Source organism: Mustela putorius, unplaced genomic scaffold (genome assembly GCF_011764305.1).
Source record: "Mustela putorius furo isolate JIRA1106 unplaced genomic scaffold, ASM1176430v1.1 tig00003909_pilon_pilon_pilon, whole genome shotgun sequence".
NCBI lineage: Eukaryota > Metazoa > Chordata > Mammalia > Carnivora > Mustelidae > Mustela > Mustela putorius.
In genome coordinates this window covers 18752873-18769725 of record NW_025422057.1, presented here as the reverse complement: position 1 = coordinate 18769725, position 16853 = coordinate 18752873, and the positions used below count along the sequence as shown (strand labels likewise).

Below are 16853 nucleotides of genomic sequence, written 5' to 3'. Positions count from 1 at the left end.
AAACATTATCCTGGTGATTTTATAGTTATATGACTAAAGTTTTGGGGGTACATTCCAAACTGCACATTTTTCTTAAGAATTTGATATAATTCTTTAATTAGAGATTTTTATTATAGCAGTAGAGCTGAGTTTTATGTTTACTTTTCACTTGCTAACGATATACTTTGAAAGTAAAATTTATTGAGTGATTCTTACCTAATCTAATTTACCTATTAATTTATCTTATCAGCTTAGTAGATATATTATTTTAAATTTATATCAGTAGTGGAAATCCATGTGTAACTATCTTTTATTTTGTTAATCTTTTAGAAATTAGTCTTGACAAACAACCAGTTGACCACCCTTCCCAGAGGCATTGGTCACCTTACCAATCTCACACATCTAGGCCTTGGAGAGAACCTACTCACTCATCTTCCTGAAGAAATTGGTATGAACCATTTGGATGCTTGACTCTGTACTAATTTGCTCTTGCGTGTTCAATAAGTATTTCAGATAAATAGGACAAATCTGTTTTTATCACCTGATATTACCTCAGGGTCAAGATTCTCTTTCTCTCTTTTAAATAGAGCTCCCAGTATTTTGTTGGTCAGATGGTTGGTTTTGGGTAGGTTTCCTCATAGGATGGTATAGTTAATATTGCATTTGAGAATATTTTGACCTACTTCCATTTCCAATATGTTTAACCTTATTTTAGATGAGTTATTTTATATTTCTTCCGTTTAAAAATTACACAAGCTTGAATTAAACTAGTAATGTCTTATGCCAAAAGAATATTTCTTCTTGAGGTTTTAGGATTAATTTTACTATTTGATTAAATTACTATTTAACAGTATCTTGAAATGTTTTCAGTGTTTCATATAATTAATGTGACTACCTTGAATTTTAGTTGATGCAGGTTGTAACCCCATTTTGCAAAGAGAATTACCAATTGAGGTTACATTGTAGTTTTAAATTAGTAATTCCATATATTGTGTTCTTCATCTATATCATGCGGTTTCAGAGACCCTTTATATTAGTGGTTAAGAATGGGTTTAGAGTTACAATGTAAGTTATACTTTAATTTTAAAAAAAACGGTTTTGGGGTAAGATATATAATTCAAAATCTGGCCGTGCTGCTTATTGGCTTTATGGCTTGGGGTAACATATGGAAACTCCCTAAACTTCCAAGTTTTCTACTTGTGTAAAGTAAGAATAATAATAGTAACTTCTCATAGTTAAAATCTTAAATGTAAACATCCATTATCTGATAGCCATTATTTTCATTAGTCTTCTGCATACCAGTATCAAATATCACAAGTTTTGAAGTTTAAAAATTAAAAAACATGGAAGGCACCTTCATTTCTAGCATGTTTATTCATCTGGCCTCATTTGATTGCAGGAGACATTGCCTAGAAAGTGTGAATATCCTGAGACAGTCTAAGATAATTTTTTAAGATTATTACATAAGTTGATTTTTGGCTTATTGCCAAATAGTGCTAACTCTCTCAGTGAAAGATTTATACGAAGTAACAGAAATCTTTCCATATGAGAAATTTATTTAAAAAAGAGATCATCACATTGTTTGTAACAGGAAAGTGATTGTAGGAACCAGTTTACAATAAACATACTTACGGAGTTTTGAAAAAATACATACCAATGCCAAGCTATCCCAAACAAAATCTTTGGACATGTAGCATGTGTATTTAAAAAAAACCTGAAACTTGAAAACTGACCATAAAGGAAGAAATACCAATTTAATTGGTATGGAACATGACCTGGACATCAGAGTTCTTTAGATCAGCCTCACTTGATTTGAATATGCAATAAAATTGGGAGATCCATAATTGTAGAGTTTTAAAATGAAGAGAAGAAAATAAGAGTCAATGTGTATTCAGTATATATAATGCCCAGGATAGTATCATGCCCAACTGAAATTCTAAAATAGTAACTGATTTTTTTAAAAAATAGTAATTGATTTGATTTTTTTTTTAAACAGGTACACTGGAGAACCTAGAAGAACTATATTTGAATGACAACCCCAATCTACATAGCCTTCCCTTTGAGCTGGCTCTTTGCAGCAAGCTTTCAATCATGAGTATTGAGAACTGTCCACTCAGTCACCTTCCACCTCAGATTGTTGCTGGGGGTCCTTCTTTTATCATTCAGTTTCTAAAGATGCAGGGTCCATATCGTGCCATGGTCTGATACAAATCTGCTGGTCCCACACACTGTTCAAAAATAGACTGCCATTAATGTTTCATATCTATATCTGTATCTATTTATGTAGATATTGATATATTTGGCAGATTTATAAAGACTGCATTATGTGTTTCTGCTAATAGAGGAATCATAGCCATTTAGATTTTTTTTAATTCTGTACAAAAGGCTTATATAAGTTTTCTTTGCTGAACTTGATGGATGTTTTTCTGTTGTGTAATATGATACGCCAGTTTGCTAAAAACATTTGCCAACAAATTATGAAGTTATTAAATTTAAGGGCCAGAGGTAGTATAGTTAGATATACTTTCTCTTAGCAAAAATAATGGACAATTTTGTTGCAACTTTTTATATACATTTTCCCCTTACCAGTTGCCAGATCATTGTAGTATTATAGGCCCTAAAGGTAGAATTTTTCTTTAACTTATTTTGAAATTTGAGATTTAAATTTTATATATTGTTTACAGTCAGAGTAAATCACTGGATTTTGTTTGTTTGTTTGTTTGATTTGCTCTGTTTTAATCAGTGAAATCTAGTTTATATCCTCTGCTAAAGAATTTGCATCAGCTGGTTTAAATATTAAAAGGTATTTGCTTGTTGAAACAACTGGCAAGTGAAAAGATACAGTCAAAAATTCTAGAATTCTTTTAATTGTGTTTCTCTGATCAATTGTAAAGCAAAATACATGAAGTGAGTCTTTAGGTTGGGGGAGGGTATTGAGATCTTTTCTAGTACAAATATCTTTTCTTAAGTTTGGGGCAACAGAAACTTATAGTATGGAAGAGTTTTCACTCCTGAAAGTTGCAGAATGACAAAAACTAACAGAATAATTTCGAAAACAAAAACAAAAACAAAACAAAAACCCACATAAACACACACACATTCTATATATGTATATACAATGCTATATAGATATGTATTTATTATATCATAAACTACAATAGGTAACTTTAAGGATTTCTCCCTAGCCTTGTACAATGAAATGAATGTTTTTCTTTGAACACTGCAATATATGTATGTTTCAAGGTTATTTAACAGTGTACTATGGTTTTATATCTTGACTTGCCTTGTACATCTCTCAGTTCTGGAATATCTGTGTCTAAGCACAATATCTTCACACTGTGCTATATTGCTGCTGAACTAAATGCACTTTTCCCCACATTTGGGACACTGGCTTCAAACAATTCAGTTCAGTACCATTGATTTTAATCTCATCTTTCCTTTCTTGGTAGCTGTTAATACAATTACGGAAAAGAGGCACATTGTATAGAAGCCATTGATAGTTCAGTGGAAATTCTGTAAGATGTGCATGTGCTATTTGATATGTTTTCTTTTGCTTTACTGCTTTTAAGGCTAGCAGTACCGTAAGTGTATGCCCGTTAGACAGTAATCTTACTTTTGGTAGTGTCATTCTAAGTCCATTAATTATTAAAGAGACAGAGCAAGTACATTCTAGATACCATCCTAAAAAACATTTCCCATATAATGAATGTTATGTGTAATTAAGTATTGCTGCTTGGTTTTCTTTTTTTTCCCCTCTCTTTGGGTCGGCATTGTGTTTTAATAAAACCATTTTTGAATTGAAGCTCTATTAAAATGGAAATTTGGAGTGTTTTCCTTTTTCTGGCACTCACAATCAGGACTTAGTTTGAGGTCAAACCTGGATTCGTAATTGGCAATTTTTTAAGGAGCAAGTAAGAAATGGAAGGCAGGTGAAGATATAAAACCCTAGAATGCTTAAATGTGCTGTAAAACTATTGTAGATGTCACTGGATTTTACCAAGTAATATCCTTTCTTCTTTTTTTCTGTCTACTGTGGCTTTTCAGTTAAAATTTTGTTTATAAAAGGAATTTGTTTATTACAGCTCTATATATCTATGTGTATGTGTTTTTTTTAAATATCATATCCAGTTGTGTTTATATATAAAAATGATAGAACTTGAACTTTCAAAGCAGTAAACTAATTTTTTTTTGTGAGAAAAAAAGGTTATTGTTTCTTAAAAATGAAAATAGATTTAGTTTTTGAAACATTTTGGTTCCCCTACCTTCATTTATATTAGTCTGCAACAGAAATGCAGAAGGATCACACTCGTAACAGGTCATTTTACAAGCAAACCGTATATAGCTGAGGACTGTAAAATTTTTAAAGAAGTATAAAACATATGTCCTTTTTATGGCTGCCACCTTGTAAAAGCCCTTGAATTTCATTACTTCTAGTAAGAAACTAAAATGGACTCTTAATTGGGATATCCTTGTGAAATAAAGAAATTTAATATTTAAACAGGGTTTGAATATATTAAGGGATATTGTTGAATGACTGTGAGCTAATGCTTTTCCTCAAACTGTAGGACTAATTGGCATATCCAGACATTTTCCTTTCTTTTGAAGAAATCAGGTATAGTCGCTCAATAAATAAGGCTCAATAAATTACAAAAAAAAAGGCAGTGTTGTAGAATGTTACATTGGAAAATTGCTCTAAACTTCGCTTTTGTTAATATATCATGGTATCAAAACCACAAAGACAATGTTACAGTCCTTCTGTGGTCATATAGTACTTTTTAAATCCTGATTATTTCATACAGAAAGAAGGGGGGAGATGCTACATAATTTATGGACTTAATGGATACATGTGAAAACAAGATAGAAACTCTTGAAGGAGGAATATACGCATAAAACATTTATTTGTACTTACATTCAAAAGTGGATGATAAATTGGAATGAGCTCCAAAAATGTAATTGCCTATTTCTAATTTATCTCATTGTAAGGCCTTAGTCATTTAAAATAGATAAATGGTTATGCGTCACAATTTATGTAGTCTTTGTGATAACTTTTGTTACAACTTTTGCTTTTCATATCAGTTATTGCTAGGCCATGCATACTGAGTCCAAATTTCAGATCACAAAATTATAATTGTTAACAATCAGCTGTATTGGGCTGTGGTTAAAATGTATAAAATGGGACATTTTGAAATGGAAAAGGAGCATTAACAGTCATTATGTTGGGCAAAACAGCCATACATCAGAACTGCCTCTGGAAAACCAAGGTTATATGGTTATTCTTATATGATTAAAATTAGACAAAAACAAATAGCAGAGTTTATAAATAAGCAGGAAAGTAAATTCCTGAAATTTTCAAATTTACCTAAAATGAACACCTTATGAAGAAAGTCTTCCTTTGGGGCACCTGGGTGGCTCAGTAGGTTAAGCTTTTGCCTTCGGCTCAGGTCATGATCCCAGGGTCCTGGGATCGAGCCCCACATCGGACTCTCTGCTCAGCAGGGAGGCTGCTTCCCCCTCCCTCTCTGCCTGCCTCTCTGCCCACTTGTGATCTCTCTCTGTCAAATAAATAAATAAAATCTTTTAAAAAAGAAAGAAAGAAAGTCTTCCTTCTGCCTATACCAGAGGATAGAAAGATGGCATACCAACTATCTTTGCTAAAACTTTTCTCTTGCTCTATTCTTTTGATTCTTTTAGTTAGTTTAACTTTTAAGAGCTATTTTGGACAATTGGAAGAGATGTAGCCACGTTTGGTTGATTTTCACATCTCCGAGAATTTGAATATATAAGAATTGTGATGTTGATTTGCTATATAAGAGGATATCTTGAGTGTTGCTATATAATGAAAGTATTAAGATGTTTTATAAAATAGGTACCAGTACTTTGTTATTGATTAGAATGCCTTATTAACCTGGTAACACTAATTCTAAGGAAACGTGGGTTTGTTTGTTTTTTGAGAGTGTAAGAGTGAGCGGGGTGGGGAGGGGCAGAGGAAGAGAAAGAATCTCAAGCCAGTTCCACACCCCAGTGCTGAGCCCTAGCTGGGGCTACATCCTACCACCCTGAGATCATTAATGACCTAAATCAAGATCATTCATGACCGAAATCAAGATTCGGACACTTAACTGACTGAGCCACCCAGGCATCCTTGTGAAAAAAAAAATTTTTTTTTTAAAATTTCTTTTCAGTGTTCCAGAATTCATTGTTTATGCACCACACCCAGTGCTCCATGCAATACGTGCCCTCCACAATACCCACCACCAGGCTCACCCAACCTCCCACCCCCCACCCCTCCAAAACCCTCAGTTTGGAGTCCACAGTCTCTTATGGTTCGTCTCCCACTCTAATTTCCCCCAACTCACTTCTCTCCAACTCCCCATGTCCTCCATCTTATTCCTTAATGCTCCACAAGTAAGCGCAACTGTATGATAATTGACACTCTATGCTTGACTTATTTCACTCAGCATAATTTCTTCCAGTCCTGTCCATGTTGATAGAAAAGTTGGGTATTCATCCTTTCTGATGGAGGCATAATACTCCATAGTATATATGGACCACATCTTCCTTATCCATTCGTCCATTGAAGGACATATTTGTTCTTTCCACAGTTTGGCAACTGTGGCCATTGCTGCTATGAACATTGGGGTACATATGGCCCCTCTTTTCACTACATCAGTATCTTTGGGGTAAATACCCAGTAGTGCAATTGCAGGGTCATAGGGTAGCTCTATATTTAATTTCTTAAGAAATCTCCACACTTTTCTAAAGTGGCTGCACCAACCTGCATTCCCACCAACAATGTAAGATTTATTTTTAACTTTGAAATATAAGTTAAAATATAAGTAACGTTTTTTTGGGAGATTTTAAGACTCTTAAAACTGAAGTTGGGTCATTATTACCCTTAAAAAAACTTTATATCCTTGTTAACTATCCTGCTAACATACACATTCTAGATATAAACTGTTTAGAATGTAAATACTTGTTAATGATCAGGACTTGAGCTGGATAGTAATTTATGGTTTTTTAGATTGGGGACTTTTAAAGTTTGACAGGAAGATTAATGTCCATACTATTAGTGTCTGGATCATTAAGAGTAATATGGTCAGGGCCATATTACTACATATTACTACCTACTACGAGTAGGCTTTGCAGGCTGTGCAGTGTGCAACAGTGCTACATGTTGGGGGATATAGTCACATCATAGATTTGTATATTATGACAGTTTTTCAGCAGATGGCAGTAAAGTGCCTTGTTCTAACAAAATCAGTATATAATGTCAAATTTCTGACAGATCAAAGTAAAGAATCTTGAGGAAGGAGCATTTTGGACTAAGTGGGCTAGTGGGGAGATTCATTCTTAAGTACAGATTATTAGAGCTCTGTTCTAAAATCCTAATAATAATTGAATAATACTTAAATGACATTATAAGGATTTTATATGTCCTAGGTGCTAATAAAAATGGTTTTGGAAAATCTAAGAGGGGCTTTATCAATGACCATTATTAATTGGATTTCATATGTTATTAAGTTACCTTTTATCATTACTGATATTATTTATATGGAGGATTTAATCTTACATTGGTTTAGTCAGCTTGATATACAAATAAACATTTGCTTCAGTTGTCTATACCATTTTTTTTAAATAATTTTTTTAGAAATTATTCAGTAAATCTCTCTAGCTAGTTAGCACTTAAAACCTAGTGCCCAGTACTAAAGGGAATGTTATATATGGCTTGAATCTTTTTTTAAAAATACTTGCCTTTAATAGAAAAGTATACTAATACATAATTTTTCCTTGTTTAGTGTTTTACTTTTCTCACTTCAAAACTCATTTTTTAACAGAGTTCACCACATTGTCTTGTAATTGCTAAATAAGACTAACAAGTATTTTGCAGGATGAATAGATTAATAGTGTCCTTTGATTATATTTTAACCTGCATGTCAAAACTTGTCTTTTTAAAAAAATATTTTATTTATTTATTTGACAGATCACAAGTAGGCAGAGAGGCTGGCAGAGAGAGGAGAGAGCTGGACGCAATGCTCGATCCCAGGACCCTGGGATCATGACCTGAGCTGAAGGCAGAGGCTTTAACCCACTGAGCCACCCAGGCACCCCTCAGAACTTGTTTTTAATTAGGTACATGATAATTTGCACAGTACAGAGCTTATAAGGTATTAGAACACAGTTGCAAGATAGAACACTGCAAAAATGATATTATCTGAAAACAATATTTAACAATTCTGACTTTTCTCCTAGTAAAGCTCAGGCTTCCACTGATGTTTCACAGGGCTCATGCTGTGGTGAAAACTTAGCTACTCTGAATTACGATTCAAGATCAGAAGCTATAAAGCAGCCTTCAGAAAGTGTGCTTTTCACCTGAATTCTATTGTTGATTTTTTGACCACATAAAAATTATCTTAATTTTTTGGTCAGTCATTCTGCATTAATGTAGTAAATATAAATAAAGTATTTGTAAATGTTTTCCAGATGAGTCTTTTAAAAAATTTCCAGTGCTACATGTAACTGAAATTGGACATTGAAATCAATCTTTGCAGTGTCATCAAACCACAAAAATGTGGAACAGAGAAGTGAGTCTTCACTACCATTTAATCTTCTGGAAAACTATAAAACAGCAAATGGCATCTATAAGGTATACAAAAACAGGTGCACAAAAAAATGCAACAAAGCCTTTTATGTGGTCAAGAGTTAACGTCAGTATAGTTATTTATGTTTACTCTTTATAAAGCCACAAACTATATGTTTTGGTTTTTTTTTTTCCTGCTTTATTTTTCTATTAGAGTCTATAATGAATATATCATGGAGACATTGAATTATTAGAGGTAATTCCCTCATTCTCTGAGTCTTTCTGAGACAATGTCTTTTGTTTTTTAAGCTTTCCGAAGGAAGTCTGCTCTACCATTTAGGATAGCTTAGTAACTAAAGGTGAAAATTGAGCACGAGATTCCTAGAAAAATAGTTAGGATATTAGCTAATAAAGAACATTATTTAAATTGTGTTTTTAAGTGTTTCATGAGAACAAAATCCCTAAGGGTAAAGGAGACCTTACCCAGTAGAAACTGTAATTGGCTGAAAAGAAGTTATCAGGGAAGATCACAAATATTAGTCATAGGCACAATGTGATTAACTGTCATCTTTCCTCTTAACCTTCTTGGATGTGTATTTCAAAAAAACAAACACTCTGGCTACTTTGAGAGGAGTGGATGAAGGGAGTAAAAACTAGATTCCAAGTGGCCAAATGGGAGACTGTTAGAGTAATAAAAATGAGAGATGACAATGACTTTGGGATTGTAGTGGTGGGGATAGAAAAAGAAACATTTAAGGGAGTAGTAGAAGACATATTAGTAAGACTTCATGATTTATTTGAGAGAAAAAAAAATAAAAGTTTACTTCTAGAATTATGGCCTTAAGCATCTGGGTGTATTTACTAAAGTGTGGAACTTTGCAGGACCACCAGGTTTTTTTAGTTTGTTCACGGGTAGGGAGAGGATGTGTTCTACTACCTGTGGGACCTCAAATGGAGATGTCAGGTAAGCATTTGGATAATTAAGTCTGCTGCTTAGAAGGTTAGACTTGGAAACAACATTCAGCATATCGATGATAATTATTTCCTAGGGAGCACATGTTGAATGAAAAGAGGATAAGAATCCTCCAGGATGGAATCCTGGGAAACTCAAACATTTAGCTTTTACATATAGGGGGTGCCTGGGTGGCTCAGTTGGTTAAGCATCTGACTCTTGTGTTGGACTCAGGTCATGATCCCAGGGTTGTGACATCAAGTCCTAGGTCTGACTCCTTTCTGAGCTTGAGATTCTCTCTCTCCCTCTGCCCCCCTACCCCCGCTCATGTGCAGTGTGTCAAAAATAAATAATTGAAGTAGCTGTAGTAGAACTGTAAAGGAAACAAGGGATATGGTCTTTAGGAAGTAGTAGCCAGTTCCATTCAGAGTTCACTTTTTCTAACTTCTCAGTATCATATAATTTCCATACCAGTTTTTCCAGGACTCTGTACTGTCCCAAACCATTGCTATTTACCAGGCAAATGTGACTGTTTAAATTTAGAGTAATTAAAATTGAATACTTAGCTTTCCTTAGTCACCATAGTCACATACGAAGTTCTCAATAACCATAAGTGACTGCTGACTACTGTATTAGTACAAATACAGAACTCTCTTCATAATTAGTTTTCAGTCCTGAACCTTATAAATAGAAGCTAGTAGGTAAATTATACCAACTGCTTGTTCTGAAGATTGAGCCTGTGTACAGTATTTTCTCCCCAAAGAATTGGGTGGAGGGTGCCAGATAAGGAATGTTAAGGGCAATTCTTCATGGTCTTTCCATGAAGATGATTAAGATAGATTAAGAAGATGAAGATAGTTAAATTTGATTCCTAAGTCTTATCTCTAGAAATGTCACCTAAAGATTTAACCTGTTTTTCTTCATTTAAAAAATGACCGTTCTTTCCCACATGCTACTTAGTCAACCTGCGTATGGTGGGTATTCTCCCTTTCCTATTTAATTCTTCGGAGTTAATCTTCTGCAATAGATTAAACGTGAGATAACTGGCCAAATGTATACGTTTTTTATAAAGATTTTATTTATTTGAAAGAGCATGAGTTGGGGGGGTGGGGAAAGAGAGAAGCAGGGAGCCTGATAAAATGCTCAATCCCAGGACCCTGGGATCATGACCTGAGCCAAAGGCAGACACTCAACTGACTGAGCCACACAGGTGCCCGTGTACATTTTTTTTTTTTTTTACTCTTCTTTGATCAAGACCTGCTTACCTAGTCTAGCTAAAAAACAAGATTTTCATGGTCTTAATACTGCTTGCAAAAAATCAGGCCCAGGAAGAGACTGTCTGTATTTGGGAGGGGCACAATTTTAAAATGCATATCAAAAGATTCGGACTTGAAAAATCTACCTTTATAAAATAAAAAAATACTTAAATTAAATTTAAGTGATTAGATTATTGGTTCTTAAGATGGGATCGGGAGGGAGACAAACCATAAGTGACTCTTAATCTCACAAAACAAACTGAGGGTTGCTGGGGGGAGTGGGGGGATGAAGAGGTGGCTGGGGTTGTGGACATTGGGGAGGGTATGTGCTATGGTGAGTGCTGTGAAGTGTGTAAACCTGGTGATTCACAGACCTGTATCCCTAGGGATAAAAATACATTATATCTTTATAAAAAAAAAAAGATGAAAAAAATAATTGATTCTTCAATGACTTCTGCAATGAAACTCTATTATTCATTTATTTTCATTTCAATTTTAGGTAGTTAACTTATAGTGCAATATTGGTTTCTGGAGTACAATTCATTGATTCATCACTTACATACAACACCCAGTGCTTACCATAGTAAGTGTCCTCCTCAATATCCATCACTCATCTAGCCCTTCCCCCACCTCCCTCCCTCCATCAACCCCTAGTTTGTTCTCTATTGTTAGGCGTCTCTTATGGCTTGTGTCCCTCTCTCCTCCCCCTACTTTCCCATATGTTTGCCTGTTTTCCTTATGAAATTCCACATGTGAGTGAGGCCCTATGAAATTTATCTTTCTCTGATTGACTTATTTCACTTGGGATAATACACTCTAGCTCTACCCAATTCCGTTGCAAATGGCGAGGTTTCAATTTTCTGATGGCTGAGTGATATTCCATTATATACATCCATTCATCAGTTGATGGACATTTGGCCTCTCTCCATAGTTTACTATTATTGAGTATCAGGGTGCATGTATCCCTTTGAATCTGTATTTTTTGTACACTTTCAACTAACACCTAGTAGTGCTATTGCTGGATCATAGGGCAGTTCTATTTTTAACTTTCTGAGGAGTCTCCATACTGTTTTCCAGAATGGCTGCACCAGTTTGCATTCTCACAAACAGAGCAATGAAACTGTCAACTCTAAAACTGTTGTTTTTAACTGAGATTTTTAAAAGTTGGGTATTAATTTCTCCTTTTAATTATAAGTGGAAAGTGCCTAATGAGAAAGTATATATATTATAAATATTACCTTCAAAATTAGGCATTGTGAATGTCCCAAGTCTTTTAACATATTTCACTTTATTGGATTTAAGTGTCTGGTTACTAAAATTCCTTCCTCTGGTAAGAAAATGAATGTTTGGATTTTTTGTTTGTTTGTTTTTATTGCTAGCTTTGAAAATTAGGAAGCCTAATTTTAATGTAATTTGTTTATTAGGGAGGGAGTTTTAATGCTCACTGTTTAAGCATCTGAATGGCCATATTTCTTATGGTAGAAGTAGCAGAATGCTTGGAGTTAGCTTTTTAATTTCTGAAGTATGAAGATACATGCCATATGTTTATGTGAGTACATCTATATGAATATGAAAGAGTAAAAGCATAATGAAAACATAAATGAAGTCAACTTTGTTTTAACTTGGGTGGAGAGTTTTGTTTGGAGGGTCATGTTTTGCTGAATTTTACTTACTGGAGATTCCATGCATTTTTAACTAGCACTGTTCTTGGCGCAGAATAATGTTCATTATATATCTTTTTTTTTTTAAAGATTTTATTTGTTTATTTGACAGACAGAGATCACAAGTAGACAGAGAGGCAGGCAGAGAGAGAGGAAAGCAGGCTCCCTGCTGAGCAGAGAGCCCGATGCGGGACTCGATCCCAGGACCCTGGGATCATGACCTGAGCCGAAGGCAGCAGCTTCTGTTAAGCCAAAGTGGGCTGGCTAACCCACTGAGCCACCCAGGCGCCCCTCATTATATATCTTGTCAAATACACATTACAGACAGAAATTTTCACCATTGAGGAGGTCACAATGTAATGGATTTCACACATATTTTGAGTAATCTACTTTTAAAAATTGGGAATTGTTGATTTCATTCAATTTTTCTAACCTTCAAAGCACCTCTCATTACTGCTTAAGAAAGGCATCCTGAGGCAATTGAGAGCATTGATTGCCATTTAAAAAGCACCAATAGACTTTGGTTTATAGAGAATAAAATGTTAACATGAAGAATTATGGATGATCCTGGGTTTGGAATGATTACCATTTTCTTCTAAAATGTTTGGTGATTTATTTTTTCCTTCTGTGAACATCAGCATAGATGCAAGTAATTTACACATTGTGGCCTTTGATGTCAACTTCAAAAGAACACTGTATAGTCAAGAATTTTTTAACCCCTAATTAATTCAGATTGTAGATGAAAACTAAAAGCAAAATTTTTCTAGTTTTCTGCTTTTGTACAGTAATAACTTATTGTTACTTTCCCCAGGGCATAATTAGTCTTAACACATTCATTTAGTTTTAATTATAGATTAGAGATCTGAGTATTAGCATTTATTTTTTTCATTTCATATACATACACCCATACACACACTTCATGGAGAACACCACTTTTTTTTTTTTAACACACATTTGAATACCACATAGTTAATGCCAACTTTAAAAAGACATGCATGAGGGCGCCTGGGTGGCTCAGTGGATTAAGCCTCTGCCTTCGGCTCAGGTCAGGATCTCAGGGTCCTGGGATTGAGCCCCACATCGGGCTCTCTGCTCAGCGGGGAGCCTGCTTACCCCTCTCTCTCTGCCTGACTCTCTGCCTACTTGTGATCTCCCTCTCTGTCAAATAAATAAGATCTTCAAAAAAACAAAACAAAACAAAACATGCATGATTCTAAAATATACAAGACACCTGGGTGACTCAGTCTGCTAAGTGTCTGCCTTCGGCTCAGATCATGATCCTAGGTTCTGGGATTGAGTCCTGCATCTGGCTTCTTGCTCAGCAGGAAGCCTGCTTCATCCTCTGTCTGCTGCTTCCCCTGCTTGTGCTTGCTCGCTCTCTCCCTATTAAATAAAATCTTAAAAAAATAAAATACACAAACTTTTCTACCCAGGAAACTCTTTAAAACAAGTTCTAGGTTCAATAAGAGTTTTCTTGTACCTGTGTGCTTTGGCAGTTATTATATAACTTTTTTCTACAATATACAATGTACTATTATTTGTCTAAGACTGAATTTTAAAATAATTTGGATTACTGGAATTCCACTGAGGATTGTTCAGGTATTTTGAACCTTTAAAAACTTGACAGCCTTGATAATCATTTTTTCCACTTAATTGGTTTAGGTTATAACTTGAGGGTTTTTTTGTTTGTTTGTTTGTTTGTTTTTAAGGATCATTTGTATATTAATTCTGTTTTTCCCATGCTGTTCTTTTGACTTTTATGTAAATCTTCATTGTCTTTATATTCAAGATGAAGGAATAGCCAGGATAATTGAATGAGTTATACATTGACGCAGTATCATGTCAGCATTGAAATTAGAGCCCGAGTCGTCTGACTCCTTAGTATACCTATTACTTCATTGTAGCCTCCCCACTCATATCATATATACTGCCAGGGGTGAAACTGACTAACTAGGTGAAAGCCAAATCAAACAACACTTTTCCTCCATTAAGAATCTACTAATTTGAAAAACCGTATAACAACCATAAATTTGAACAATTTAAATAGTTCCACACCTCATTCCTTTGCATCCTTTTAAACCAAATGCAAGGTATAAGTTATAAGCAAAGTGTTTGACTTAAGTCTATCTACAATGTATAATTTATATTCTTAACTGCTACTATTTTTGTGTGGTTGAGTAATCTTTTATGTTGATTAAAGGTGGAAATATTTGCTAATAAAATTTTTGTTTTGGATAAAGTCAAAGATCAATGGTTTTAGGTTTGGGGGTTCAAATAAATTACATGGACCATCCCTGTCTTTCAGGTAGAATAAGACATTTTAAGATAAAGATAATCAAATCCAAAGACTTGTTAAGTCAACTAGCTAATAAGTAGTACAGTGGTAGTGAGGACTACCTCTACTAGCTGACTGTTCTTTTGACTTTATCATGTTGATTTTGTAATATTGTATGCTTTGCTGTGAATGCATTTTCTAAAGGTTTAGCTTTGGGAGAGAGATGTTTGGAGCTCTTTGAGTAGTAATTTAAAAAGGGGGCCTCTTGGCTAGCCATCCCGACCAGTTTAAACGAATCCAAGGGAACAATGGAGTGAAAAGTCTTACAACCAGATTGCATTTACTTCCAAAACTATAAAAACCAGGTGGCCTATACGGTATAAATCCAAATTAAAGTTCTCATAGTTGCCTCTTGAGACTTGGCTGATAGAGAATTCTGCATTCTATTTCATTTTTTTTTTATATCCAAAACTTAAGCATGAAGAAATGGTGCATATTCATTCAGCAAGTACTTGAGCACTCAGTAACATGCCAGGCACCTGTCTAGGTGTAGGATATATTAGTGAACAAAACAGACCATAGTAAGTGAAATTTACATTCTAGAGAGGCAAGGCCAATGGTAATCAGTAAGTAAATTTTGTAGTCTATTCAAGGTCGATAAATGTTATTGAAAAGCAAAAATTTGTAGTTTCTGGCACAGCATGTAAGGAGTTTGGACGTTCTCACTCTGTCCTAACAATAAAGACAGTTAAACAAACTGAAAGCCAACAATTCTTAGATTTATAGGAGAATTGAGGCCACAGGGCAACTGGTGCTCTTCAAAGTGGAAAAATGGGTGGGTATGGAAAATCACAATTACCAGAAGAGATACCCAGAGCAGATACCCGTAAGTATAAATCTTTCTGGAATCCAGTGTTGAGTTAGGAAAACCTAAACCGTAATGCATGAATTGCTGATGGCTCAGTGTGGGCAAGTCTCAGGGTTAAAATATCCTAGTAGCCCAGTCTAAAGTGGGCCCCCACACTTTTATTTAAAGTTTTTATCTCTAGAAGCCCTGGCAGGTTCTTACAGTGAAGATTGGAGAATAATTTCCTCATTCTTCCAGCATGGGGAGAGGAAAGGGAGCCATTTTGAAATATACTGAGAACATTTCTGTTCTTAACAAGCCCTGTCCTTCCTTAAGAAAAATTATATTACCAGACAGTAACCTGCTGAGGTTTTATCAGAGCCTAAGTGATCTGGGGGAAGAGAAACACCCAACTACAGACTCCTCTAGCTTTTCATGTGGGGGAGTAGAAATATCCAAGTGTAGCCTTCCTGTTCCACTGCAATGGTGGGGGTGAAGGAGGGGAGGACTAAGAAGTATTTGTTTTCTCGTCACAGCCCAGAAGCACAGGCTCACTAAAAGACCTACTCAGGACAATGGAACACTTTTCCTTCCCCCAACACCAAGACCTATTTGTATCAGTTCCTTTTACTCAATACATCATATTTGGCTTTCAACAAAAAGTTGCAAAGCATATTAAAAGAAAAAAATTTTTTTGAAAGACAGAGACAACATCAGAACCAGACTATGATATCTAACACGGGGGTTTTTGAACTGTCAGACCAGGAATTTAAGATAACTGATTAATAAGGGCTCAAATGGGAAAAAGTGGACAACATGCAGAAATGGAGTAATGTAACCAGAGAGATTGAAATTCTAAGAATTCATTTTAAGAATGAATTTTAAAATGCTAGAAATAAAAACATAGAAACGAGGAATGGGGGTACCTGGGTGGCTCGGTTGTTTAGTGTCTGTCTTTGCTCAGGTCTTGATCCCAGGATCCTGGATCAAGCAACACATTGGGCTCCCTGCTCAGCGGGAAGCCTGCTTCTTCCTCTCCCACTCCCCCTGCTTGTATTCCCACTCTCACTCGCTCGCTCTCTGTGTCAAATAAAATCTTAAAAAAAAAAAAATGCCTTTGATGGGCTCATTAGCAAGTGACACAGTTGAAGAAGGAATCTGAGCTTGAAGGTCAGTAGAAACTATCCAAATGAAAAACAAGGAGACAAACTACAAAAGTACCCCAAAACTACGGGGCAGCTACAGAAGATATACATGTAATGGGAATACTAGAAGGAGAACAATACTTGAGCAAAAATGACAGAA

General features: G+C 35.1%; 1 protein-coding gene across 2 annotated transcripts in view; it reads left to right on the top strand.

The window, feature by feature from the left end:
- The window catches only part of SHOC2 (SHOC2 leucine rich repeat scaffold protein), a 93605-nt gene extending 89531 nt beyond the window's left edge, over positions 1 to 4074 (top strand). For both annotated transcript variants that reach the window (XM_004763867.3, XM_045068800.1), the window contains exons 8-9: positions 310 to 427; positions 1976 to 4074. In XM_004763867.3, coding sequence (XP_004763924.1) covers positions 310 to 427; positions 1976 to 2184 — 327 coding nt within the window. In that variant the 3' untranslated portion in view covers positions 2185 to 4074. The remainder of the gene's footprint in view (positions 1 to 309; positions 428 to 1975) is intronic.
- Positions 4075 to 16853: the final 12779 nt, after the last annotated feature.